Raw genomic sequence first — 27,308 nt, 5'->3', positions numbered from 1 at the left:
CAAATAAAACTGTCACACATTTCCTGCAAGAGGAATTACACACACATCATCTTCATCATCTTTACATAATAAGCAATTTCTTCTTGCGACTCTTCACATACCAAAAGCACAGAACAAGCTTTAATAAGCCAAAATAAAGATGCCTTCTGTGCGTGTTTGCATAGACAAGGACTCTGTACTTACATAATTCAAGACAGATGTCCCTTGCATGTGCAGTGAACAGCACAACAGCACACGCCTCTTTCCTCTTGTACAGTACTGTCACTATGCAGGTATTTCAGAGAACAGGGGCACTTAGAGCCTTGCATTCTTCAGATAACTGAGAATGATCCTTTTGCTTTGTTTTTGACTTTCATAGTACAAATTCATAAATACAGTATGGATTGGTTGCAAGTCGTACCTGAAGTAACACAGTACATTAAATTAATGAGAATAATAATAGAGGGGATGTCACAATTGTTTTTGGAAGGCGAGGAAGGCAAGGCTAAAAAAACGTGGAGGACCCAAGTGCAGGGAAGCAGGGAGGCAAGGCAGGAGTGCAGGAGTCTCAAAAATTGTATTTCATTTCCAAAAAAAGGGCAAACAAGGAACATGGATAAAGCAAACTAAACAAAGTCCCACAAAAGATAACCAAAGTAACAAAGAAACACTTGAATAAACCTAAAACTGGAAACAAAACATGACTGGTAAATAAGACGTGGCACAGACGGAGAAAAAGACACCTGACAACGACAATGAAGCGCCAAGAACTGAACGAAACCAGGCAACTAAACACAAACAGTTTGACGAGGCAATGAGGAACACCTGGACAAGACACGAGTGGCTGGAGGGAGCTGATTGGTCGACACAAGGTCGAAAGTTGATGAGAACAAGTGGATACGATAACTAAAGGAGCACACAAGAAAAATATGGAACACAGGAAAACATGAAACAACCCAAACCAAAACATAGACCATGACATGGGACTTAAATAGCGCTTTTCATGATACGCAAAGTCGCCCAAAATACTTTTATGAAGTTTTTGTTTCATTTATCATTGACTACATTAAACTGTAAACAGGACCTATTTGCAGTATGTTAAATTATACATGCACATGTATTACATAGTACAGTCATGTGCAAAACTATAATACATCTACAGTAAATCTGAAATACTGGAGTTTTTTTGTTTTAGCAAATGTTTAATGAACACATGCTGTATAATGTATAGTGTCTCATACTTTCACGGTGCTGTAAATCGCATACCGTAGCTTCAGAATCTATTTTACGGGACTCAACTGTGCCATTCCTTCTTTCCTGAGTGGCACTATCATTTCCATAGTCAACCGTAAGAGGAAGTGGTACAGCTGAAGAAAGCATAGGCCTTGTGTGAGTCACACGCTGCCACTGACCCGTAAGGCAACCTGATAAACTCACATTATGTCTCAGCGGGCCCCGTGGCAGAAAACCACGTCAGCATGCCAGCCCGACAGCAAGCTCCCACATGATGCTCGCAGACAGCCGCAGACTTTTTTTTACCACGGGAGGGAAGGACTGCGCTCCATTTATGGGCATAGATGGAGTGGATGTGATAATGTGCCATCCTGCTGAATATGCAAATGCAGAGTCATTGTGGGTCAACGAAAATCTAATTACTGTCAGTCGATGAACTGTTTCTCCAAGTCTATGAAATGACTCTTCCATTAAATACAAAGGTTGAGACAACAACAACCATTTCAGGCAAGTGTTCATTGGGTAAAACAATAATAGTGCAGTATAAAGGATAAAACAACAGTTTCCTGTTAGCCACTTCCACTTTTATTTTTTTGCAAATATAATAAAGATAGTGATCATTTTAATTTTACAAAGCTGTTAAAAGCACATACCATGACATTTACCTTGATGCTGAATTGACCTAAATCCATCTGCTCCTAGCTGGATAGATTTATTAAAATAACAACAAATTGCACAAATCTTGATGTACAGTACTGTATCTAAAATGTGTAGGTATTGCTATTTGTATTGGAGAAAAATTGTTGACTTGTTCAGGCGCTGACGGCGGTGTGTGTGCAAGGACATAAAGACAGACTCCAACTAGCTTTCGTGTAGTAGCTTTCACTTGTTCACACAGAAATGACTTTTCCGTCATATGGCTGTCTGATCACAGCGATAGGTTGGCCCACCTGCAGACAAAAGCCAAAGCAGAGAGAAAGATTACACGTAATCTAAATGAACTCAGAGGACAGGTGGCAATGTGGTCACCAGACAACCCTATGTTTGCTGCGCAGCACTTTTTAGATCTGGTACACATATAAGGATTTGTCAACTCTTAAAGGTTAATTTTTTCAGTTACAAACCCCACATATCGATGAAAAAAATCAGGTATTTAATAGTTTTGGTCGTACTGTGTGTGGTGTGCTCTGATAAACTAAACACAGAACACCATACACATAAAGATTCTGTTCCACCACAGATCTAGAATCCAGACCTCTCGCGCGATCAAACGTGATCTAACAAAACAAAGAAGAAGAAACAGTACTGGCTATGTAGCGGCGAGTGTTGCCGAAAGGACAGGAGGTGGGAGTGTTGTAGAATGGTGATGTCGTCGTTAAAGACTTGCTTTGGAAAACACTTCTTGACCCTAGTGGACCCATTTATACAAAATACGAGATCAGGTAGGACACGGACATGGTAGGACATGGGTTTGTTTTTATTTACGACCGCTTCCTTGTTCCTCAGTCAGGTTGCTTCTTAATGGGCTCCATTCCATTTCGTGTCACAATTCATGTCGTCATGACTTGGGAGTCATCGGCTTTCCCAACACACATGAAGATTTTGGGTCATTAATATTAAACATGTTTAATTCTTAAGAATTGTCGGCCCCGACCCATTTCATACCGTATTATCGGGACAAATTCATTATTCACGCATCACAGACCTCAGGATAATAATGCAGCCCTATGGGGGGCACAAGTCAGTGCAAACTGTAGGCCGGTCCCAAGCCCGGATAAATGCAGAGGGTTGCGTCAGGAAGGGCATCCGGCTTAAAACCTTGCCAAACAAATATGAGCGTTCATCCAAAGAATTCCATACCGGATCGGTCGTGGCCCGGGTTAACAACGTCCGCCACCGGCGCCGTCAACCTGCAGGGCGCTGTTGGAAATTCAGCTACTGTGGGTCGAAGTCGAAGTCGAAGTCAAAGAGGAAGAAGAAGAAGAGGTGGAAAGCGGGTTCTTCGGCAGAAAGAGAAGAGGAAAACACAGAGCCAAGAACTGAATGTGGGGACTTTGAATGTTGGGACTATGACAGGAAAATCTCGGGAGTTGGTTGACATGATGATTAGGAGAAAGGTTGATATATTGTGTGTCCAGGAGACCAGGTGGAAAGGCAGTAAGGCTAGAAGTTTAGGGGGAGGGTTTAAATTATTTTACCATGGTGTAGATGGGAAGAGAAATGGAGTCGGGGTTATTTTAAAAGAAGAGTTGGCTAAGAATGTCTTGGAGGTGAAAAGAGTATCAGATTGAGTGATGAGGCTGAAATTTGAAATTGAGGGTGTTATGTGTAATGTGATTAGTGGCTATGCCCCACAGGTAGGATGTGACCGAGAGGTGAAAGAGAAATTCTGGAAGGAGCTAGATGATGTAGTTCTGAGCATCCCAGACAGAGAGAGAGTCGTAATTGGTGCAGATTGTAATGGACATGTTGGTGAAGGTAATAAGGGTGATGAAGAAGTGATGGGTAAGTACGGTATCCAGGAAAGGAACTTGGAGGGACAGATGGTGGTAGACTTTGCAACAAGGATGCAAATGGCTGTAGTGAACACTTTTTTCCAGAAGAGGCACGAACATAGGGTGACCTACAAGAGCGGAGGTAGAAGCACACAGGTGGATTACATCTTGTGCAGACGATGTAATCTGAAGGAGGTTACCAACTGTAAGGTAGTGGTAGGGGAGAGTGTGGCTAGACAGCATAGGATGGTGGTGTGTAAGATGACTCTGGTGGTGGGGAGGAAAATTAGGAAGACAAAGGCAGAGAAGAGAACCATGTGGTGGAAGCTGAGACAGGACAAGTGTTGTGCAGCTTTTCGGGAAGAGGTAATACAGGCTCTCGGTGGACGGGAAGAGCTTCCAGAAGACTGGACCACTGCAGCCAAGGTGATCAGAGAAGCAGGCAGGAGAGTACTTGGTGTATCTTCTGGCAGGAAAGGAGAGAAGGAGACTTGGTGGTGGAACCTCACAGTACAGGAAATCATACAAGGAAAACGGTTAGCTAAGAAGAAGTGGGACACTGAGAGGACCGAAAAGAGGCGAAAGGAATACATTGAGATGCGACACAGGGCAAAGGTAGAGGTGGCAAAGGCAAAACAAGAGGCATATGATGACATGTATGGCAGGTTGGACACTAAAGAAGGAGAAAAGGATCTATACAGGCTGGCCAGACAGAGGGATAGAGATGGGAAGGATGTGCAGCAGGTTAGGGTGATTAAGGATAGAGATGGAAATATGTTGACTGGTGCCAGCAGTGTGCTAGGTAGATGGAAAGAATACTTCGAGGAGTTGATGAATGAGGAAAATGATAGAGAAGGGAGAGTAGAAGAGGCAAGTGTGGTGGACCAGGAAGTGGCAATGATTAGTAAGGGGGGAGTTAGAAAGGCATTAAAAAAAAAAAAAAATGGAAAGGTATGGAAGCATCTAGGAGAGGTGGCTGTGGAGTTTTTGACCAGCTTGTTCAATAGAATTCTAGTGCGTGAGAAGATGCCTGAGGAATGGAGGAAAAGTGTACTGGTGCCCATTTTTAAGAACAAAGGTGATGTGCAGAGCTGTGGCAACTATAGAGGAATAAAGTTGATGAGCCACACAATGAAGTTATGGGAAAGAGTAGTGGAGGCTAGACTCAGGACAGAAGTGAGTATTTGCGAGCAACAGTATGGTTTCATGCCTAGAAAGAGTACCACAGATGCATTATTTGCCTTGAGGATGTTGATGGAAAAGCACAGAGAAGGTCAGAAGGAGCTACATTGTGTCTTTGTAGATCTAGAGAAAGCCTATGACAGAGTACCCAGAGAGGAACTGTGGTACTGCATGCGGAAGTCTGGAGTGGCAGAGAAGTATGTTAGAATAATACAGGACATGTACGAGGGCAGCAGAACAGCGGTGAGGTGTGCTGTCGGTGTGACAGAAGAATTTAAGGTGGACGTGGGACTGCATCAGGGATCAGCCCTGAGCCCCTTCCTTTTTGCAGTGGTGATGGATAGGCTGACAGATGAGGTTAGACTGGAATCCCCGTGGACCATGATGTTTGCAGATGACATTGTGATCTGCAGTGAAAGCAGGGAGCAGCTGGAGGAACAGTTAGAAAGATGGAGGCATGCACTGGAAAGAAGAGGAATGAAGATTAGCCGAAGTAAAACAGAATATATGTGCATGAATGAGAGGGGTGGTGGGGGAAGAATGAGGCTACAGGGAGAAGAGATGGCAAGGGTAGAGGACTTTAAATACTTGGGGTCAACCGTCCAGAGCAATGGTGAGTGTGGTCAGGAAGTGAAGAAACGGGTCCAAGCAGGTTGGAACGGGTGGAGGAAGGTGTCAGGTGTGTTATGTGACAGAAGAGTCTCTGCTAGGATGAAGGGCAAAGTTTATAAAACAGTGGTGAGGCCAGCCATGATGTATGGATTAGAGACAGTGGCACTGAAGAGAAAACAGGAAGCAGAGCTGGAGGTGGCGGAAATGAAGATGTTGAGGTTCGCTCTCGGAGTGACCAGGTTGGATAAAATTAGAAATGAGCTCATCAGAGGGACAGCCAAGGTTCGATGTTTTGGAGACAAAGTTAGAGAGAGCAGACTTCAATGGTTTGGACACGTCCAGAGGAGAGAGAGTGAGTATATTGGTAGAAGGATGATGAGGATGGAGCTGCCAGGCAAGAGAGCTAGAGGAAGACCAAAGAGAAGGTTGATGGATGTCGTGAGGGAAGACATGATGGCAGTTGGTGTTCGAGAGGAGGATGCAGGAGATAGGCTCTCATGGAAAAGGATGACGCGCTGTGGCGACCCCTAACGGGACAAGCCGAAAGGAAAAGAAGAAGAAGAAGACAGACCTCAGGATAATAAAAGACATAAAATAGTCTGGCGCTTGGCGTCCTTCGTCAGGTAGGGGCAAAATCAGGGCAAACACAGCCCGATTCTTCTTTATGTGTGTCCCGGGCCTAAGCCTTTTCGATATTTATGTTTATAGTTGCCTGCTATAACTGTTTTTAATAACATAATGTCAATGTAAGCGAATGGTCAGTTAGTCTGAATGTCAAAATGCCAATTTTATATACTATACAGTAATTTCAGGTGTAATATTGGAGTAAGTTAAAGCAATACTGCAACTTTCCTGGCTTTGTTGTTTATTTTAAGTTTCTATCTTGACTATGCAAAGTGGTGGCTGTTATTCATAAGTTGACAACTCTAATAATTGAACTATGTTGCATGCCTGTACTTGTGCATTATCAACCACCATGCCAAATCACACCTGTCTCAAGTGTACTGCGGTTGAACAAGGATCGGGAGAATTAAAACTAGTTAAATAATATGGACTTGCAAGTTCGCTTCGGCATGTTAATGCCTGCGTATAAATGAGTGTGCACCAAGTACTGGTGCTAGCGCATGTATTTTTCTTTTAAAAAAAAAATAAAAAAATCGACTGACCTGGTCCCTCTGCTTGATTCTTTTATAGACAAATTCAGAGAAGGGTTTTCTGTGGATGAATCTGCCCCAGCCAGGTGTCGTCTTCAATTGTCCGTCCTCGTAGACCACTTTGCCCCTGGAAATGGTGATCACCGGCACTCCATGACACTCCATGCCCTCAAAGATGTTGTAGTCCACAGCCTGGTGGTGCGTCTTGGCTGATATTTTCCTGTCAAGACACAAAGGTGCAAGCACAGGTTTGCTGACAGCTGAAACAAATATTTTTTTTCCCCAAGAGGAAACATTTATTTGCACATTATCTGGAATTATTTTTTATTTTTTTTAATTCATTATTTTTTTGGAAGTTAATGCAAGCTAATGCTGGAAAAAAATGGTATCCGGAGAAATAAAGAAAATCACAACAGAGGAAGAGACCAAAACTGGTTTATAACAAGTGAAGTGGGGGAAAAAAATGAGAGATTTTATTTCAAGGCCATATCACCCTGCCCTACATGCAAGAGACATTTCACGTCCCACACCGAGGGACCCAGGGCGGTCCGCCGGCCCCACCTAGGCGCACTGACAACCGGCCACCAGGTGGGGGCCGCAGGGACCCCATGCCACCCCCCCCCCCACAGCCACCCCACCCCTCCAACCCCAGGAGAGCAAGACTAACGCCCCCAACCCCCTAGTGAATATGTTAAGCTACTCAAGATATTTACAGTCTTTTAAAAACAACTCCCCTGCGATTGGCTGGCAACCAGTTCAGGGTGTACCCCGCCTCCTGCCCGACGATAGCTGGGATAGGCTCCAGCACTCCCGCGACCCTAGTGAGGAGAAGCGGCTCGGAAAATGGATGGATTGATGGAAAAACAACTCAATCTAAAATCTTTAAAATAACAGGCAAAACAGATATCGGATGATAATTGGTGATATTATTTTTATCACCAGATTTGTAAATTGGTGTTATTCTTGCTATTTTGGTCATCTTTAGCACCATGCCAGAGAGTAAAGGTAGATTTATGCAATGTGCATGTGGTTTTTGCTACAATAGGACCAATAGCGTTCAAGATTTTGCCACAAAGACAGTCCGCGCCAGCTGTTTGAGAGTTGTTAAGATTCAAGATGTTTTCATAAACTTCATCATGATTGGTTGGGGTCATGAAAAAAAAGTTAGGGTAGTCTCCTGTAAGATACTGGTTGTAAAACATGCCTTGAGGAGGACGGATTTTATTTGCCAGGTGTTTACCAATGGAGACGAAGTCATTATTAAATCGATTGGTAAATTCCGGTCAAAACAGTTTTTATAAACAGGAAGAACTGATGTTTTCTTTTTTTTTTTTTATCCCTGTTGAAGACATTGTTCAGGACTTACTAAGTCTTCTTAGAGTCACAATGGGCTATCCTTATCTGTATGCATTATATTTATTTTCGTTAAAGATGGTGGGGTTTTTGATGTACTCTTTATAAAGTTTGTTTTTTTGTTTTATGGGAGTTAGTATCCCTTTTTTGAGGCAAGGGTTACGAACTTTGGCTCTTCATGCGGCAGTCTTTTCGGGGATAGTATAACGAATAGAATCGGATAATTCTCTGACTAGGCTGTCACATGCAGTATCCGGATCACAAGCACTGTATACATTATTCCAGGATTTTGTCCTCAGGTAAGCAAAAAGCTGACACATAGTTATGTTGTTTAACACTTGCATGTTTTTCTTAGAGGGAGGGGGTAGAACTTGACGACGTGCAAAATTTACAATTTTTTACAGCATAATGGGAAAATGGTCAGTTATATCAGACTATACCACTCCAGACTCCAGCTTGGTGTTTTGAAAATTGAAACTCCTATGTAGATGTTTATCATAGGAAAGAAGGAGAAGGAATGTCATGTGTTGATAAAATCATTTTTGGTTGTATCTTCTTTGGAGCTACAGTATCGACTGGATGTTAAAATCACCAATTAGAATACAGTTGTGATATTTTTGTTTATGGAATATAATAGTTCTTCTAATTTATCCCTGAAGACATCCATGTTAGAATCAGGGGAGCAATAAATTATTCCAACAATAGTTTTGTTTTTTGTTTTCTTCTATATCTATAAATATAGGAAGTCTGAAAGATCGTCAAGACCAAAATTCATATTAACATTTTATCATCACATTAACATCATATTTGGTTGTAGTCTGAAGTTCACATTAAGACACACTCCTCCAACTAATTTCCAGATTCTATTCTTGTAACCCTTTAAATTGAGAATATCAATATATGTCTAGTCGTTTAACCAAGTTTCACAGCATCCTAATGTCATATTTACACCCAGTAGTTGTAAGTAAAGAAGCAAGATCATCACTGTGTTTAGATAAGCTTCTAATATTTAGATAACTGAGGGAAAACTAGGTCTCTGTGTTTAGGGAGTTCATTTGCTCAGGTGCATATTGTTTACAATTTTTGTTTCCACTGTCAAGGCAACAGTCTTGAGCATAATCTCCATCCACATTTTTCACATTGTAGAAACTCACCTTGTCTAAGTTCATGGCCTCTGGGAATGATACAGAAACATACAGACAAAAACGCCAATAACCATTCATACACGCAATGATTTTATACACAAACGAACAAAAAAAACCAACAACAGACATAACATTCTGCTGTCACTCCAGACCTCTTCCAATATCTGTACCTATGCCCCGCCCCCTGCAGCCCACAGCCGCCCAGCAATTTACATTTATGTGAGTGTGGCAAAACTTACAAATTAAATGAGAATGATAGGATAGCACCTTACACTACAGATGAAGAACTACCGTCTCTCTAACAACCAGCCTCATATATACAGGTCTGTACTGTGTTATACCACATTATTCCACAGCCCAACTTGAAGTTTCAACCCTCTGCTCCCTTAGTCAAGTCCGTACAAATTGCATATCTCCGCAATAACTCAAGTGAATCAGCTGAATCACTGTTGATTAAAAAAAGAAAAAAGATTTTTGCTAAAACTGAGACAAACAGTTGAATCGTCATCATCCAAGAAGCCTATTTATGCGACATGAGGCCATTGACTGAGTTTGCTCCGCGTTATGCAACGGCGTGTAGCCTCTGGCGCCGGATGTTACGGAGTGACACTTGCACTGAGAGCAATTAATTATGCAGTTTTACAGATGAATTCATGGGAGCAGCAATTAAACACGATGCACCCCTGTGCTTAAATAAGGAAATAGTACACTCTATCTATAGATAGAGTAATTTACAAGAAGCCTGTCTAACTGCAAAACAACCACGCAAACCACAGACATGAGCATATTGACTTACAGTAAATTTCCGTACGTTGGTTCAGAATGAGTTCTTCTCCAAATCACATCAGTGCATAGCGACCTCCCTCAGGGCCTCAGCCCAGATTCTCTTGCAAGTAGAACAGCACAGTCTAATTTGGATTACATAAGCGTGTGCGTGTGTTTGATCTCAACCTGCTCCTTATGAAGAAACCGATGTGTTAGGATTGACTTTACTTAAGGAGACAATACCAAAATCAGATTGAATTTGCTCTTTTTTACATGATGCCGTGACGTCATATCTGTTGAATTTGAATGATAATTAGCACATTGGAACACAGCAATGTTCATGGTATTGTTTGTGTTACTTTTGGGGAGAAGAAATATCTTTTGCTCATTCGCCTGTTTACTCTGCAATGCACAGCTGTCATATTTTGCCAAACAACAAAGTGCAAATTCTGAGGTGAAAAGAGTGAAAAGAGCTTTAATAAAGTGAATTCTCTCTTAAGAAAATGGGATGAGCTCCCATGTGAATGCTTCCTCAGTCTTTCAAATCCTCAACATGACTCATCACTGACATCCCAGCAGGTTGGACGGTGTCAAGCTTATATAAACGTTTAAGTCATTGGGATTTAAAATATAAAATCCTCTAACATTTAACATGATCTTTTTTGAAGATCTGATGAATGTTATTTGTTATTAGTGTCACCCTTTATAGCTGCAGAAAAGTGACATATTGCACAGTTGCGATAGACAAAATCAGCTTACGTAACTACATGGCATCTTCTGGGTGGCAAAAAGAAAAAAAGGCGCCACATCCCGTTTTCAGCTGCCAGCATCGACAGTCTGAGTTCATGTACTGTATATGTATGCTAACTCTTCTAAGACCACATGCTGTTAAGAGTGATGATGTGCGAGACATGTCTCCATGAAAGATGATGGTTTAAAAATAGCACTCGATGTATTTTGAATTTACACAACCAAACACACAGACAGAGACACACAAACACAAACAGACACACACACACATACTTCATTTTGCTGCTTCTCACAGCTCTCTCTTGAATGCTGAATGGCCCTCACCTTGATGACTTGGGATCCCAAATAACCACATCAGCATCTGAGTTCTTGGCGATCCGGCCTTTTTGAGGGTAGAAGTTGAAGATTTTCGCTGCGTTGCTGCTGGTGACAGCTACGAATCGATTCTCATCCATTTTGCCGCTGTGCTGGGAAGTTAGAAATGCACAAATTTGAGTGAGAGAGCACAGTTGATAGCACTATATACAATTAACAGACAGAAGTCAATGTGAGGCAAGACAATATGTGATTTGAAAGCACTACAAAGTAAATTGTTGGCATCTACACCAAGAAAAAGCATTGTCAATTCTGTGAATTGATATTTTTATCTCTGTTTGCGCTCTTTACTGTTTGCGGAAACAGTGCCACGAATGCTCATTTGCACCTACATTTAATGGAAGAGGTGTTGAAATGTTGCAAGTGAATCAGATAATGGCCTACGTATATGTAGTCAAATAAAAATGCATGGCTGTAGAAGACCACAATAATTGTTTTCATATTTTCTATTGTACGCAAGTGGAGAAATGCAAAATTTATACTATCATTGCTGTACCAAGTTGCAAAATTTGCAGTTTCACAAAATGTTTGATACACAGCAAAAATGTCAAAAATATGTCAAACTAAAACAACTTTTTTGACCCATGTTGAAATAAAGTACTGGTACTACAGTTATAAATGTTTAAAATCAAATGGTGACCTGTGTTCTACAATCTACATACATCCTGTACATACAAACCCCAATTCCAATGATGTCGGGACGTTGTGTAAAACATACAAACGCCAATTCCAATGAAGTTGGGACGTTGTGTTAAACATAAATAAAAACAGAATACAATTATTTGCAAATCCTTCTCAACCCATATTCAATTGAATACGCTACAAAGACAAGCTATTTCATGTTCAAACTGAGAAACTTTTGTTTTTTTTGGCAAATATTCACTCATTTTGAATTTGATGGCAGCAACACGTTCCAAAAAAGCTGTGTGAAACCAGCATATTTAACACTGTGTTACATGACCTTTCCTTTTAACAGCACTCAATAAGCATTTGGGAGGGAACTGATGACACTAATTGTTGAAGTTTTGGAGGTGGAATTCTTTTCCATTCTTGTTTGATGTACAACTTCAGTTGCTCAACAGTCCTGGGTCCCCGTTGTCCAATTTTGCACTTTATAATGTGGCATACATTTTTAATGGGAGACAGGTCTGGACTGTCTACTAGTCTAATACTCGTACTTTTTTACTACGAAGCCATGCTCTTGTAAGACATGCAGAATGTGGCTTGGCATTGTCTTGCTGAAATAAGTAGAGACATCCCTGAAAAATACATTGCTTGGATGGCATCATACAGCCAAAACCTGTACGTACCATTTAGCATTATTGGTGCCTTCACAGATGTGCAAGTCACCCATGCCAAGGCCACTAACACAATCCCATACCATCACAGATGTTGGCTTTTGAAGTTCACAGATGTTGGCTTTTGAACTTTGGGCTGATAAAAATCCAGCCAGTCCTTTTCGTCTTTGGCCCAGAGGACACAAAGTCCATTATTTCCAGATACAATTTGAAATGTGGACTCGTCAGACTACAGCACACTTTTCCACTTTATGTCAGTCCATCTCAGTCCATGAACTCGGTGGCATTTCTGGATGATATATTGCTTTTGCTTTTCATGGTAGAGTTTTAACTTGCATTTGTAGATGTAGCGACAAACTGTGTAAACTGACAATGGTTTTCTGAAGTGGTCCTGAGCTCACGTGGCAATATCCTTTAGACAATGATGCCGGTTTTTAATGCAGTGCCGCCTGAGGAATTGAAGGTCACGGGCATTCAATGTTGGTTTTCGGCCTTGCCGCTTACGTGCAGGGATTTCTCCAAATTCTCTGAATCTTTTGATGATATTATGGACCGTAGATGATGAAATCCATACATTCCTGACAAACTTAAACTCTTAAACTGCTGGACTATTTGCTTGTGCAGTTGTGCACAAAGTACTTGCTTGTGAAAAACTGAGCCTTTCAGGGATGCTTCTTTTATACCCAATCAGGACACTCACCGACTTCCAATTAACACTGATCACCTATGGAATTTTCCAAACAGCTGTTTTTTGAGCATTCCTCAACTTTCCCAGTCTCTTGTTACATCTGTCCCATCTTTTTTTGGGCCTTTGATCAAGTTCAAATTCAAAGCTATCAAACTCAAAATGAGAGAATATTTTCAAAAATTTTTTAAAAGTTCATCAGTTTGAACAATAAATATCTTGTCTTTGTAGTGTATTCAGTTGAATATAGGTTAAAAGGATAAGGGATAGCTTTCATGAATAAGAAATGGGTTAATCCACAGGCTGAAGCTTGGGGTCCACACAAACTGTATGGCCCCAATATGGCCATGGAAAAAAAAATTAATTTGATTGTATTAAAACATGATTGCGTCATATTTGGGTGGATGCCATGATGATGTCAATTTCGGGATGATGCAGTTTTAATGGGGTGTTGCCCGTGGGCCATCTTAATCCAGCTGAGGGTATAGATGAGAGATTGATTTCACAAGTGGCATTAATACATATTTCATGTTTTGTTGTGTTTTTACTTTAATGCACTGTTAATTGTTGCAAATGTGCCTATTTACATTAGAAAACTCTTACGGCACACTACCAAAATGTCACAAAAAGTATGAATATTGAAATAATGAAGATCTTGACTCCTGAATGTACTTACACAGTGTGAAATGTGAGCCGGTTTAATTGAACACAGTGCCATGACTTATTCTTTTGTATGAATGGCAACAGTTGGATACACAGGTTATTGTATCTTTTGACATCTAATGGAAGAGCATTTAATTGTTTTCTGATAAATTCTGTGAATGAAATTGGATAATTTCCTCCGGCACCGCTGATGATATCTCATGCATACTAGGGTGCCATGGCAACCTGGTTGGGAATCAGTGCTTAAATGTGTGAATATAAATGTTTCTGCTCATGTATCACAACCTATTTCATATATGCAAAAAAAAAGTAAGTAAAATCCTACAAACTCCCCTCTCAACCACCACCCTCCTAACCAAAGTTTGACACCATGCACCAATTCTAAACAGCAAAATATAATCACAATAATAAGTATACTGTACTGTTAAATGAATGTGCACATTTTTCAATGACACAACACTATCTGTTTGTTTAATATATGACAATACAGTATAACCTGGCAGGAGAAAGTAGAACTATTTAGTCAATCATTTTGTGTTCACTAGTCAAATGTCCTGTTGAAAAGAACAAGCAATATGACAAAGAAGTAAATGCTTATGTGCTGTGTTACTTTGGAGAAAAAACACACAGACATTCAAATAATGAGTGTTTGTAGTAGTACAGGTTCACAGACATATAATATAAATTCTTCATTTGTTGAAATTCATCAAATCATCACATCTTTCTTCTGATTAAGGTTTATACTGTAACTAATATTTTGTTTAAATTGTGCACACAAAAGTGTTTTTGATAGTTGTGGAGAAATACATTGAATCATGAGGGAGTGAAGCTTGACACCCGTAAAAAGTGGACTTCAGAGGTTAAAATGTGTTCTTTTGTTGTAAACTGTCTGACGATATGAGTCAGTGAGTATAAGTGTGGGCATGTGATGTGGACATACCACTCCCTTCTCCCAAATGACGGACATCCTATCCTCCACGCCATTCACCCCGTTGGGGATCTTGGTGAAGTCGTCTTTTCCGAGGGCCTTTTGACACACTGAGAAAGTACAGTTGTCGGTCCCCGTCACACTGAGGTCATCACTAACGACACAATTAGGGGACAAATATATGAATGAATGACCGAATAGGTGTGTAGAATGATAATAAGATAATTCAAATGAGGTTCTTCACTTGTCAATTCAAGGATGTCTCCGTTTTAATGGGAATTGTATGATATATTATAGTCATGATTGTAATCATTGTATTGATTTTCCCTTTCAGATGTTACAGTAATAGTGTTGAGGGTTCATAAGGTCACATAAACATGTTGGTTGCTACACCAAGACAGAGCTTTGAGAGTATATCCATCCACCAGTCCGTTTGAATCCATTCTAGGGCTGCATCTTCTTCTTTTCCTTTCGGCTTGTCCTGTTAGGGGTCGCCACAGCGCGTCATCCTTTGCCATGAGAGCCTGCATCCTCCTCTCGAACACCAACTGCCATCATGTCTTCCCTCACGACATCCATCAACCTTCTCTTTGGTCTTCCTCTAGCTCTCTTGCCTGGCAGCTCCATCCTCATCATCCTTCTACCAATGTACTCACTATTTCTCCCTGGACGTGTCCAAACCATTGAAGTCTGCTCTCTCTAACTTTTTCTCCAACACATCGAACCTCGGCTGTCCCTCTGATGAGTTCATTTCTAATTTTATCCAACCTGGTTACTCCGAGAGCGAACCTTCATTTCCGCCACCTCCAGCTCTGCTTCCTGTTGTCTCTTCAGTGCCAGTGTCTCTAATCCGTACATCATGGCTGGCCTCACCACTGTTTTATAAACTTTGCCCTTCATCCTAGCAGAGACTCTTCTGTCACATAACACACCTGACACCTTCCTCCACCCGTTCCAACCTGCTTGGACCCGTTTCTTCACTTCCTGACCACACTCACCATTGGTCTGGACGGTTGACCCCAAGTATTTAAAGTCACAATGTGTTCACAATGTCATCTGCAAACATCATGGTCCATGGGGATTCCAGTCTAACCTCATCTGTCAGCCTATCCATCACCACTGCAAACAGGAAGGGGCTCAGGGGTGATCCCTAATGCAGTCCCACCTCCACCTTAAATTCATCTGTCACACCTACAGCACACCTCACCGCTGTTCTGCTGCCCTCGTACATCCATCCATCCATCCATTTTCTGAGCCGCTTCTCCTCACTAGGGTCGCGGGCGTGCTGGAGCCTATCCCAGCTGTCATCGGGCAGGAGGCGAGGTACACCCTGAACTGGTTGCCAGCCAATCGCAGGGCACATTGAAACAAACAACCATTCGCACTCACAGTCATGAGGAATTTAGTCTCCAATTAATGCATGTTTTTGGGATGTGGGAGGAAACCGGAGTGCCCGGAGAAAACCCACGCAGGCACGGGGAGAACTTGCAAACTCCACACAGGCGGGGCCGAGGATTGAACCCCGCTCCTCAGAACTGTGAGGCTGACGCTCTAACCAGTCGCCCACCGTGCCCTCGTACATGTCCTGTATTATTCTAACATACTTCTCTGCCACTCCAGACTTCCGCATGCAGTACCACAGTTTCTCTCTGGGTACTCTGTCATAGTCTTTCTCTTTATCCACAAAGACACAATGTAGCTCCTTCTGACCTTCTTTGTACTTCTCCATCAACACCCTCAAAGCGAATAATGTATCTGTGCTACTATTTCTAGGCATGAAACCATACTGTTGCTCGCAAATACTCACTTCTGTTAAACCTGCGATATATATTGCGAAATAATACAGAATCAGTGTTGGGAAAGTTCATTTTCTACACGAACTAGTTCGAAGTTCAGTTCACAATTCAACATTTTTAACTAAGTTCACCAGTCCAAAAATTTACTTGTTCAGTTATTATTATTATTTTTTTTTAATATTGTAAGTCGCTGACGGGCTATTACCCTACAAAATACTGGCATTTAATTTCTCCATTGTTGCCACCCATTTAGTCCACACTAGTAGCCAGCATCAGCTTTCACTCTACAATCTCAAAAACATGAAGAAAAACGTGTTTGTTGAATGGTGTTTTTTTAAAATGAGGAATTAAAACAAAAACAGGACTGTAGTACTTAGTCTTAGACATTGATACCTTTGTATTCCTCGCAGCTCTGGCTGACTATATTAACAACATGTTTTATATCTACTCTTATATTACAAAGCAAAACAAAATCCATATTATCACACATAACCCACCTACCCACGAGCTGCCCTAGTGAAAGCATCACAGCTGCATAATTCCAGTTAGTTCCAGTTTTTAGCACCACCTACTTGGCCAGCAGATCCATGAGGTAGCCAGGAGTGCTGGGGTCAGGTCTAAGGGGAGGACCCATGACGAATGAAGCTGCATGGGCCCAGTCCTTGTGCCAGTAGTGACTCCCGTCGGTTCCCAGTCCGGCTGCAATGGGCTCTCCAAACACGACTCGCCCTGGTAGGAGATGAAAGACTTCACTTCAGCTTGATGAAAGAGTTTTAGGCATCATTTTTTAGAGAAGAGTAATACAGTAGCTTTCCTCCTAAGACAACAAATACCACATGAAAGGATTCGATACATTTTATACATATGTGTAAGAGAATTGTAAAATTTCTTCTCACGCAAATTGTCGATCTGTCACCCACCGTCTCTGCGTGCATTGGACACCACCTTGGCGGCAGATTTGCTCATGACATGGACCACATAGAGAGGGCAGTTGACAGCACTGGCAATGGTGATGGCTCTCTGGGTGGCCTCAGCCTCGACCTCCTCCGGCCGACACAGTTCGTGACCCTCAGGCCCTGTGATGCCCATGGACAGCATCTTCTTAGCCCCCTGTTGTGTCCCGATGGAGTGGAGAACAACAAACGGGGTCATGGTGATGGATGGAGAACAACTGGGCAACAACCACAATGTCTATAAATCAACTAACCCCACAAATGCCCTAAAAAAAAGAGCTGAAAATCACCAATTCCAATCACATAAAACTGTGACCTTACACATAAGAACATGAACTTTCATAAAGCCTCAAAGCACTCGTCAAGCGCCAAATTGCCCCACTGTTCAAGTTACTGTTCTGTATTTTAAAGATCTGCTGCCTTCTAGTGGTGTTTCCCACTATAGCATCAGTATAAAAAGATGTATACAGTACTACTAGATATCTGATCTAAACTTTAGTTTGTGCACGTGTGTGTGTGTGTGTGTGTCTATGTTTAATTTGTCCCACCAACCTCAGCAATCAGGTCTCCATTCTCAGCATGCACTTGAGCTATTGCACCAATGGTCTTACATTGCGAAAAGGCAGCGTAAAGTTCCGAATCCCGCAGCATGAACACGTCTTTATAGGCCATAAACATCTTGAAGGAATTCACCCCTCTTTCTTTGGCAATAATCTCCATTTCTTTCTTCACCTAGGAAGGAGAAAAATAACGTCATTGTTGTAGTTCTGAAGAAAGTAAGTGTGAAGTTGGCATCTTCTCGCCGTGCGTCTGCGTTGGTTTTATCCAGATACTCCGGCTTCCTCCCACTTTTCAAAAACATGCATGTTAACTGAAGACTCTAAATTGTCCATAGGTGTAAACCTTAAGGTGAATGGTATAATTTATCTAATTAATTAGAGGCTTGATCTATCTTTAATCGTATAACAATATTTGCCCTAAAGAGCAACATGCTTTAATCTCAACTGACTTTCGTGGACTACTGAGGTCAAATAATTGACACAGACAGGAATATTTTTAACCTTGGAAAAATTTATGTAATTGCATTTCAATAAAAAACGGTAGAAAAACTAACAGACATTACGGTTCTTGCTTCGCTGTCGCATTATATTTTTTTTAATACAGTTGTTCCTCTATTTTTTATGTTGTTTGTACAAAATATAATGCTCTCTCTCTCTCAATGCATTACGTGTTTAGTTTTTTTAGTATGAATGTTTTAAGGACAATTTCTTTTCCCACAAACTATCACGACAAATACAATGATATTAGCGCATAATAATTCAAGTACATCCTTTTAAACAACAATTAACTCAAATAATATATTGAGCATTGACATTGTAATGTAGAACAAAAAATAAAATATCCATCCATCCATTTTTTTTTTTACAGCTTATCCTCACTAGGGTCGCGGGCTGCGGGAGCCTATCCCAGCTATCTTTGGGCGGGAATCAAGTTTCCAGTTGGTTTGGAAAAAGTGCCAAGTAGATCAAACCAACCTGTTTTGAGTCAAGTTTTGTACTACTTTTTAAAAGTCTTCAGCCTTTCTTTAAACACTGCTTTGACAACATGTTAAGCGGCTACATCTCTTACTATGGTGAGTAACGCTAAACTGTATATAATGTGAGCATACGTGCGCCATATACGCTGTCACGTTTGTATTTGCAATGTTGGGCAAAGGGTTCCATAATAGCAAGCTGACGGAAAACGGCAACTGTCCCATCGTGCTTTGTTGTTACCAGCTCAAGAAATTGGGTGGCATGGTTGTGTTTAAAATGGATTTTTCACTTATAAAGCGACTTTATAGCGACTTCATACAAATTCGACATACCATCTCGATGTTAGGCCGCGAATGTCTCCAAAGTGTTCTGTAAATTGACTGTCTGTTGTACTAGAGCGGCTCCAACTACCGGAGACAAATTCCTTGTGTGTTTTGGACATACTTGGCAAATAAAGATGATTCTGATTCTGATTCTGATCATTGCGGTGGCGTGAGCTTTTGGAACTAATTCCATTTATGCCGCTCAACTTTCTGTAACTGTGCAGCTACCGGCTCGGCGTCAGAAAACCTTGGTTTGAGTACGCAAGTGCCTGCATTTGAAAAGGCCACACACGTGCGCACACACGTACGTGCAAGAGTGCACACAGCCAATAAGAGGGAGAGGGGAGGGTTTCTTCTGCCCTTCACTATCGCTGATTGGTTTAGAGACCAGATGGGTTTCATGTGTCTGTTTTCAAGTCGTGGATTTTTTTTTCTTCCTCATATGGCTGGGCAAACAGGTGGACACTCACTCTTTTATTTAGCCGCACTTTTAGAGCCCTGTCTTATATAAAAAAATAAATTATAATAATCCATACACTGGTTTTCAGCCACCAAGCCGGTATACTAACCCAAAGCATTGCATACTGATCTTACCTTATGCTTCCCTGCTCAATTTTGTGAGTCTCAGATGCGGGAAGAGATTCCTGTATGTGTGTATATACAACCCCAATTCCAATGAAGTTGGGACGTGTTAAACATAAATAAAAACAGAATACAATGATTTGCAAATCATGTTTAACCTATATTTAATTGAATACACTTCAAAGACAAGATATTTAATGTTCAAACTGATGAACTTAATTGTTTTTAGTAAATAATCATTCACTTAGAATTTTATGGCTGCAACACGTTCCAATAAAGCTGGGACAGGTGGCAAAAAAGCCTGAGAAAGTTGAGGAATGCTCATCAAACACCAGTTTGGAACATCCCACAGGTGAACAGGCTAATTGGGAACATGTGGGTGCCATGATTGGGCATAAAAGGAGCTTCCCTAAATTGCTCAGTCATTCACAAGCAAAGATGGGGCGAGGTTCACCTCTTTGTGAACAAGAAGAAGAAGAAGAAGAAGAATCATCTTTTATTGTCATGAACATGCATGCATGCACACGAAATTTGTTCTCTGCATTTAACCCATCACAGTGAACCTGTGTGTGAGAAATAGTCAAACAGTTTAGGGACAATGTTCCTCAACGTACAAATGCAAGGAATTTCGGGATTTCATCCTCTACTGTCCATAATATCATCAAAAGGTTCTGAGAATCTGGAGAAATCACTCCATGTAAGCACCAAGGCCGAAAACCAACATTGAATGCCTGTGACCTTCGATCCCTCAGGCGGCACTGCATCAAAAAACGACATCAATGTGTGAGGATATCACCGCATGGGCTCAGGAACACTTCAGAAAACCAATGTCAGTAAATACAGTTCGGCGCTACATCCGTAAGTGCAACTTGAAACTATGCAAAGCAAAAGCCATTTATCAACAACACCCAGAAAAGCTGCTGGCTTCTCTTGGCCCGAGCTCATCTAAGATGGACTGATGAAAAGTGGGAAAGTGTTCTGTGGTCCAACGAGTCCACATTTCAAATTGTATTTGGAAATTGTGGACGTCCTGTCCTCCAGGCCAAATAGGAAAAGAACCATCCGGACTGTTATGGACGCAAAGTTCAAAAGCCAGCATCTGTGATGGTATGGGGCTGTGTTAGTGCCAATGGCATTGGTAACTTACACATCTGTGAAGGCACCATTAATGCTGAAAGGTACATACAGGTTTTGGAGAAACATATGCTGCCATCCAAGCAACGTCTTTTTCATGGACGCCCCTGCTTATTTCAGCAAGACAATGCCAAACCACATTCTGCACATGTTACAACAGCGTGGCTTCGTAGTAAAAGAGTGCGGGTACTAGCCTTGCCTGCCTGCAGTCCAGACCTGTCTCACATTGAAAATGTGTGGCGCATTATGAAGTGTAAAATACCACAAAGGAGACCCCGGACTGTTGAACAGCTGAAGCTGTACATCAAGCAAGAATGGGAAAGAATTCCACCTACAAAGCTTCAACAATTAGTGTCCTCAGTTCCCAAACGTTTATTGAATGTTGTTAAAAGAAAAGGTGAAAAAGTAACACAGTGGTAAACATGACCCTGTCCCAGCTTTTTTGGAACGTGTTGCAGCCATAAAATTACAAGTTAATGATTATTTGCTAAAAACAATAAAGTTTATCAGTTTGAACATTAAATATCTTGTCTTTGTAGTGTATTCAAATAAATATAGGTTGAATATGATTTGCAAATCATTGTATTCTGTTTTTATTTATGTTGAACACAACGTCCCAACTTCATTGGAATTGGGGTTGTACGTGAACATACCTCAAGCAAGCCTTAAACGAACGTCCTCTCCTGTCCTGAGCACAGGTGACCACCAACACATGTTTTTCCCCATTTTGTCCTCATAATATAGTCGGTGCGATCCACTCTTGAGTGTATCCGGTCGCATTTGAGCTGACAAGATAAAAAAAAATGGGATGCGGTGGTATCGGAATATAAGATTTTATTGCAGTTGTCTGAGATAGTGCAATCTTGAAAGAGATTTTTTGTGTTGTCTGATCCACGCATTACGTGTTGTCTGTTTTTCTGTCAGATATTTACAGTACTATGACAAAAGACTAAAAGACAAGGCTAAAAATAAACTAGCTTTTGGATTCAAACATACTTTGCACGATGGCGACACGGAGTAAATGTCTTTTGCGGAGCCGATCAATGACGTCATTGATCGGAGAATTATGACATTAAAGCCGATCAGTCGATCAGCATTTAAATGCTAATTATCGGCCGGTACCGATAAGGCCGATTAAATTGGGGTAAAGTCTAATAAATAATACATACTGGTAACAATATAGTCATTGTTTTGGCAACGCAATAATGATTGTGTAGTGTATAACAATGTCACTAGAGCAAAAATCGCCGCCAAGGTCAAACATTTAACTTTTAACAAAGTAAAACAAATTCAACGGGTCTCATATTTATATTTGTTTGTCCATTTGTGCAGGATTTAGCAGGATTTAAAACATGGCTAAAACCTCAGGCTTTGAAAGAAGTTGTTCCTCCATACACATTTATATATTTGTCCAAATCTCAAGTAGATTAGAAGCCTAATGAAAATGGCCTAGACACAAAAAAAAAATAATAACCAAATTGTCAGCCATGTCCACATCTCTGTAGTGTCAAAGTTTTGCGTGAGTAAGCACCTGGTCACTCCACCACGTGACAGCGACATGCAATGAGTAGTCACAGCACACTTTGCTGTCCGCCGTCTTGCGCCAAGAGTTGTAGGCCTCCAGAAGAGACTTGCCTTTTTGGGGGATGACAAAGTCCACGATCATCGTGGTCCCTCCTGCTAGAGCAGCCTGTTCAGATACACATGATCACAACGTGCCAAGTTGAAAATTACTACTACCCGGGGAAAACCCACGCAGGCACGGGGGTAACATACAAACTCCACACAGGCGAGGCCGGGGATTGAACCCCGGACCTCAGAACTGTGAGGCAGATGTGCTAACCAGTCGTCTGCTGTGCTGCCTAACACTAAGTATAAAAAATCAAATACTGAAAGAAAAAAGAGATGTTAGGAGCCGACAGGCTTAATCGGCATTTTGTCATCTCCTCTCGTTGTGGCTTGGTCTTTTTTCTAACAAAAAAAAAAAAAAATAGTTACATAGTTTAGCTTTAAAACATTGCAGAGAGTGCAAGGACGACAGTAGAGAAGCAATGCGCCTTAACCAATGGGATCTAGACCAAAGCCGAGTGGCATTCTGAGCTAATTGGCATCGTACACCCTGGACTGGTCGCCAGCCAATTACTGTTGAATGGAATAGAGAAGCGATAATATATGCAGTAAACCAAAGACACCCTATTATAAGCAGGTTTTTTCTAATGAGGACAAGCGCTATAAAAAACGGATGGATGCAAATGGTCAGTTTCAGTTTACAGTGGGTACTCTGCATTAGGGACATTCAGGGCAGTACTAGCAGCACCAGATGGGCATATTTTCCCATCTTTTTAATATTATTTGCGAAATAATGTACAGTAAATCTCAGCTAGACCCCCTTGTGTGGGTTTGCCTGTTCTTGTGCCTGTGTGGGTTTTCTCCAGATACTCCGGCTTCCTTCCACATTGCAAAAATACACATAATACAGTAGGTTAATTGATGACTGTAAATTGTCCATAGGCGAGAATGTGACTGTTGATGGCCCTGTGATTAGCTGGCAACTAGTCCATGGCGTACTCCACCTCCTGCCCAAAGTCAGCTGGGATAGGCTCCGGCTCACCCACAACCCTTGCGAGGACATGCATTATAGAAAATGGAGAAAATGTAAACTCCACACAGGTTTCAAACCCAGAACACCTCGACTGTGAGGCAGATGTTTACCACTATTTCACCATGCTACCCTGATTGAAGTCATAACTCGTCTCAAGAATGATATTAATACAATAATTGGGCATGAATGCACTGTAAAAAAGCTATCAGATTGAAGTGCCTGATGCTTTTACCTTTGTTCCAATATGGAAGTCATCCACAGCCTTTGTGCCCATGAACGCCAGCTCCATGTGTGTGTGTGTGTCAATGCCGCCCGGGATCACCAGTTTACCACCGGCATCAATAATTCTCACTCCCTCTGGAATGTGAAGATTCAGCCCAACGTCCACTATTTTCCCATGTTCAATATAGACGTCACAGATCACAGAGAAGTCTTCGTTCACAACTTTGCCTCCTTTTATCAGGATTCCACGGGGCTCCGCCATCCTGCTGTAGGACTGATGAACGTCTGTACGAGAATGACGAGAGAGGGTTTGCAGAGCGCATACACACACGATAGCTGTCTGCAATAAGTAACAACTTGTGTCTGTTCCAAAGGTCATAGGACCCCAAGCAAATAAGCCTGTCCTTATACAACCCTTGTGGCCGTGAACTCAACAAACTGTCCCATTTGGCGAAGAGTTCGAGGACTGACTTTGGACGACATGAAGGCCAATGAAGTTCACATTTAGCACGTTATAGATAAACCGAGCCACTAGAGGGAGCCAAATCGACATTTCCCAAAATAGCTCGCTTTCCACGTTTTTGCCAGAACACAATTATGCCACGTTTCATTATTTTCATTACTGTATGAATAAACATCCATCCATTTTCTGAGCCGCTTCTCCTCACTAGGGTCGCGGGCGTGCTGGAGCCTATCCCAGCTGTCATCGGGCAGGAGGCGGGGTACACCCTGAACTGGTTGCCAGCCAACCGCAGGGCACATATGAACAAACAACCATTCGCACTCACAGTCACAGTCACAGTCATGCCTACGGGCAATTTAGAGTCTCCAATTCATGCATGTTTTGGGGATGTGGGAGGAAACCGGAGTACCCGGAGAAAACCCACGCAGGCACGGGGAGAACATGCAAACTCCACACAGGAGGGGCCGGGGATTGAACCCGGGTCCTCAGAACTTTGAGGCTGACGCTCTAACCAGTCAGCCACCATGCCGCCATGAATGAATAAACAAATAAATAAATAAATAAATAAATAAAATGAATGTAGAAATACGTCGTCAAGCTTAGTGCAAGAAGCCATGTTTAGTTTACTGTTTTTTATTTGATTATTTAATATTTAATGCCAAGAGGTGTTTTTCATACATATTTATTGGAAGTATGACTTTATTACTACGTCATCAAAGACCGTTGCCGCAGTAAGATAATTTCATATATATATATATATATATATATATATATATATATATATATATATATATATATATATATATATATATATATATATATATTAGGTCCAAAAGTTGGACAACCGGGCCAGGGGCGGTGCAAGCTTGAATGATGCCCTGTGCGGGGCCCCTAAATGATCCCCCCCCCTGAACCCGAATCCCTATTGTCGTCTTCCTCCTCATCTTTGGTCATAGCAGTGTGGGTTGGCACATCACGGTCCTCCCCCTTTTGCCATATATTGTGAAAAAAGATAACATCAAAATGTATTCACGGTATTATAAAATAAATTGGCTCTCTCTATATAAGTATGAGTGTATACAGAATGCAAAGGTATGAAATATTCTACAATGTGTCTAAATTAATGTTTATTCTTTCAGTTCTGATTCTGACTGCTACATGTTGTGTACCAGCTTTGAACTGGCTCAAACTGCAGCTAATAAAACCTAAAGCACAATGATAACCTAAAAAAACAAACAAAACAAAACACAAAACGATTATAAGGGCAGAAAACAAATTTAAAAAACATTATCCCTATAAGTAACATATGTGGACATATATATGGACATTTATAGTCTCTTAGTCCGTGGATTAAAATAGCAGAGGTAGGATGTGACGTAAAAACATGAAATAAATATTGATCCACTGTGACTGCAAGCGTGAGAGCAATATAGGACGACTCCACCAGGGGGCGCAAATTCCCCATACTAACGACAATGACTGACATGGACCGTTTTGTGGCTCGCCTTTCCAAAAGTGTCCTTCTTCACTTGCCGTATTGTGAGTGTGCGGGTCTTTCACGGCATACAGTATTCCTTTAGCTATATACAAATATGGACATATTTTACAGATATATTATGCCATTAGAAACATAGCATGTTTCTTTTTTTTAGGCGGGGGTCACGTTGCTGATATTAATTCAATATGTTTAAGGTAGCTGAGGTCAAAAGATATATCAGTATAGATATTTTAGGAGGATGCATAGCTATCTTGACAGGGATTTGCATAATCTTTGTTGAAACATTGATTTAACATTGACTCTATCATCCACAAGACCACGGGACATGGAATAAAAAAACGTAAAACGTGCATTAATTCGTCACAAGAAAAGAATCTTTGATTTGAAAACGGAAGATGGAACGATATGTCACAGCTGCCAAGAAATCGTACGAGTTAAATAATTTGATACAAACCTATACAGTGACCCTCACCGAATGATTACTGGAAAGCTCGAAGCAGACCCAGTTCCATGTATCCTGAATGAAGAGGTTGAAAATGCTATTCGACACAGAAATCATTTGGCTACATAAATCAGGCGATAAAATGGACCTGAGGAATTGTCGCCCAACAAGCGATTTACAAAGTCTTTGCAAAGATATTGGACAAACGAATTGGAAACAAACTCAGTGAAGCACAGCCGAGAGAACAAGCGGGTTTTCGTAGCGGTTTTAATACTATGGACCACATAGAGACAATTCAACATATAATCGAACGACACAACGAGTACGAAATGCCTCCGTGTATGGCCTTCATCGACTATGAAAAGCGTTTGACTCAGTCACCACCACTTCGATACTGCAGGCGCAAGTAAATCAAGGGATAGAGCCGACCTATATCAATCATTATACAACGATTCTTCAGGTTCAAGACGAATTGATGATGAAAGAGTGCAAATAAACTGCACACAAACTGGATCATTGTTGAATATGCCAAAAATATTGATATTGTTTTAAGTGTCCAGTCTAGAGTGTACCCCGCCTCTCGCCACAGTTATGATAGACTCCAGTCCACCCGTAACCCTAATGAGGACAAATGGATGGAAGGATTGAAGCATTACATACTGTTATTAACAATTAGTGGGGCAATGTATTTAATAATGTAATGGTCATTAATTTTAGTGAGCTTTATATACTTTTACTCACTGTTTTTAGTAATTAGCTTCATGAGTGCATCCAGTGCTTTAGAAGATAATTCATCTTTTTAATTGTTTATTGATTGAATTGTTTAATGATCCACAAAGACCCTTCCTCTGTTTTGAATGGATTAAAAGCAAATTAGCCCGCTGTATACCTTACAGTAAAAGTTATGTAACCTTACCTATTCTGTGACCTTTACCTATTGTCTCTTACTTTGCTTTGCTTTATCCGGTACATTTTCTTGAATGCAATTGGATACAAAGGCGCTCATTCACAATTCGTTAATCAGGCCAAATGGCATTCAACACTGAAACCAGCCTAAAAATTCATGCGGATGCTTGTTACGAAACTGGTACATTTCAAATTTCTACATTGAACTGACAAGTAGCTCACACAGCCCAACCCA

At 41.2% G+C, this 27,308-nt stretch overlaps 1 protein-coding gene across 1 annotated transcript; it reads right to left on the bottom strand.

Annotated features, from left to right (window-relative positions):
* Window positions 1-537: 537 nt before the first annotated feature.
* Window positions 538-24,091, bottom strand: dpys (dihydropyrimidinase). Its single transcript, XM_061777706.1, has 9 exons — window positions 23,775-24,091; window positions 22,472-22,630; window positions 17,919-18,098; window positions 17,334-17,523; window positions 16,986-17,142; window positions 14,630-14,771; window positions 10,993-11,135; window positions 6,668-6,875; window positions 538-2,162 (listed from the first exon to the last, which is right to left on the bottom strand). Exons 1-9 carry the CDS (start codon window positions 24,024-24,026, stop codon window positions 2,103-2,105), a joined length of 1,491 nt encoding a protein of 496 aa, XP_061633690.1. The 5' UTR covers window positions 24,027-24,091; the 3' UTR covers window positions 538-2,102.
* Between the last annotated feature and the right edge of the window lie 3,217 nt (window positions 24,092-27,308).

The sequence above is a fragment of the Phyllopteryx taeniolatus genome, chromosome 6, assembly GCF_024500385.1.
Source record: "Phyllopteryx taeniolatus isolate TA_2022b chromosome 6, UOR_Ptae_1.2, whole genome shotgun sequence".
Classification (NCBI taxonomy): Eukaryota; Metazoa; Chordata; class Actinopteri; order Syngnathiformes; family Syngnathidae; genus Phyllopteryx; species Phyllopteryx taeniolatus.
The sequence above is the reverse complement of the archived record's forward strand: the minus strand, read 5'-3'. Positions and strand labels throughout refer to the sequence as shown.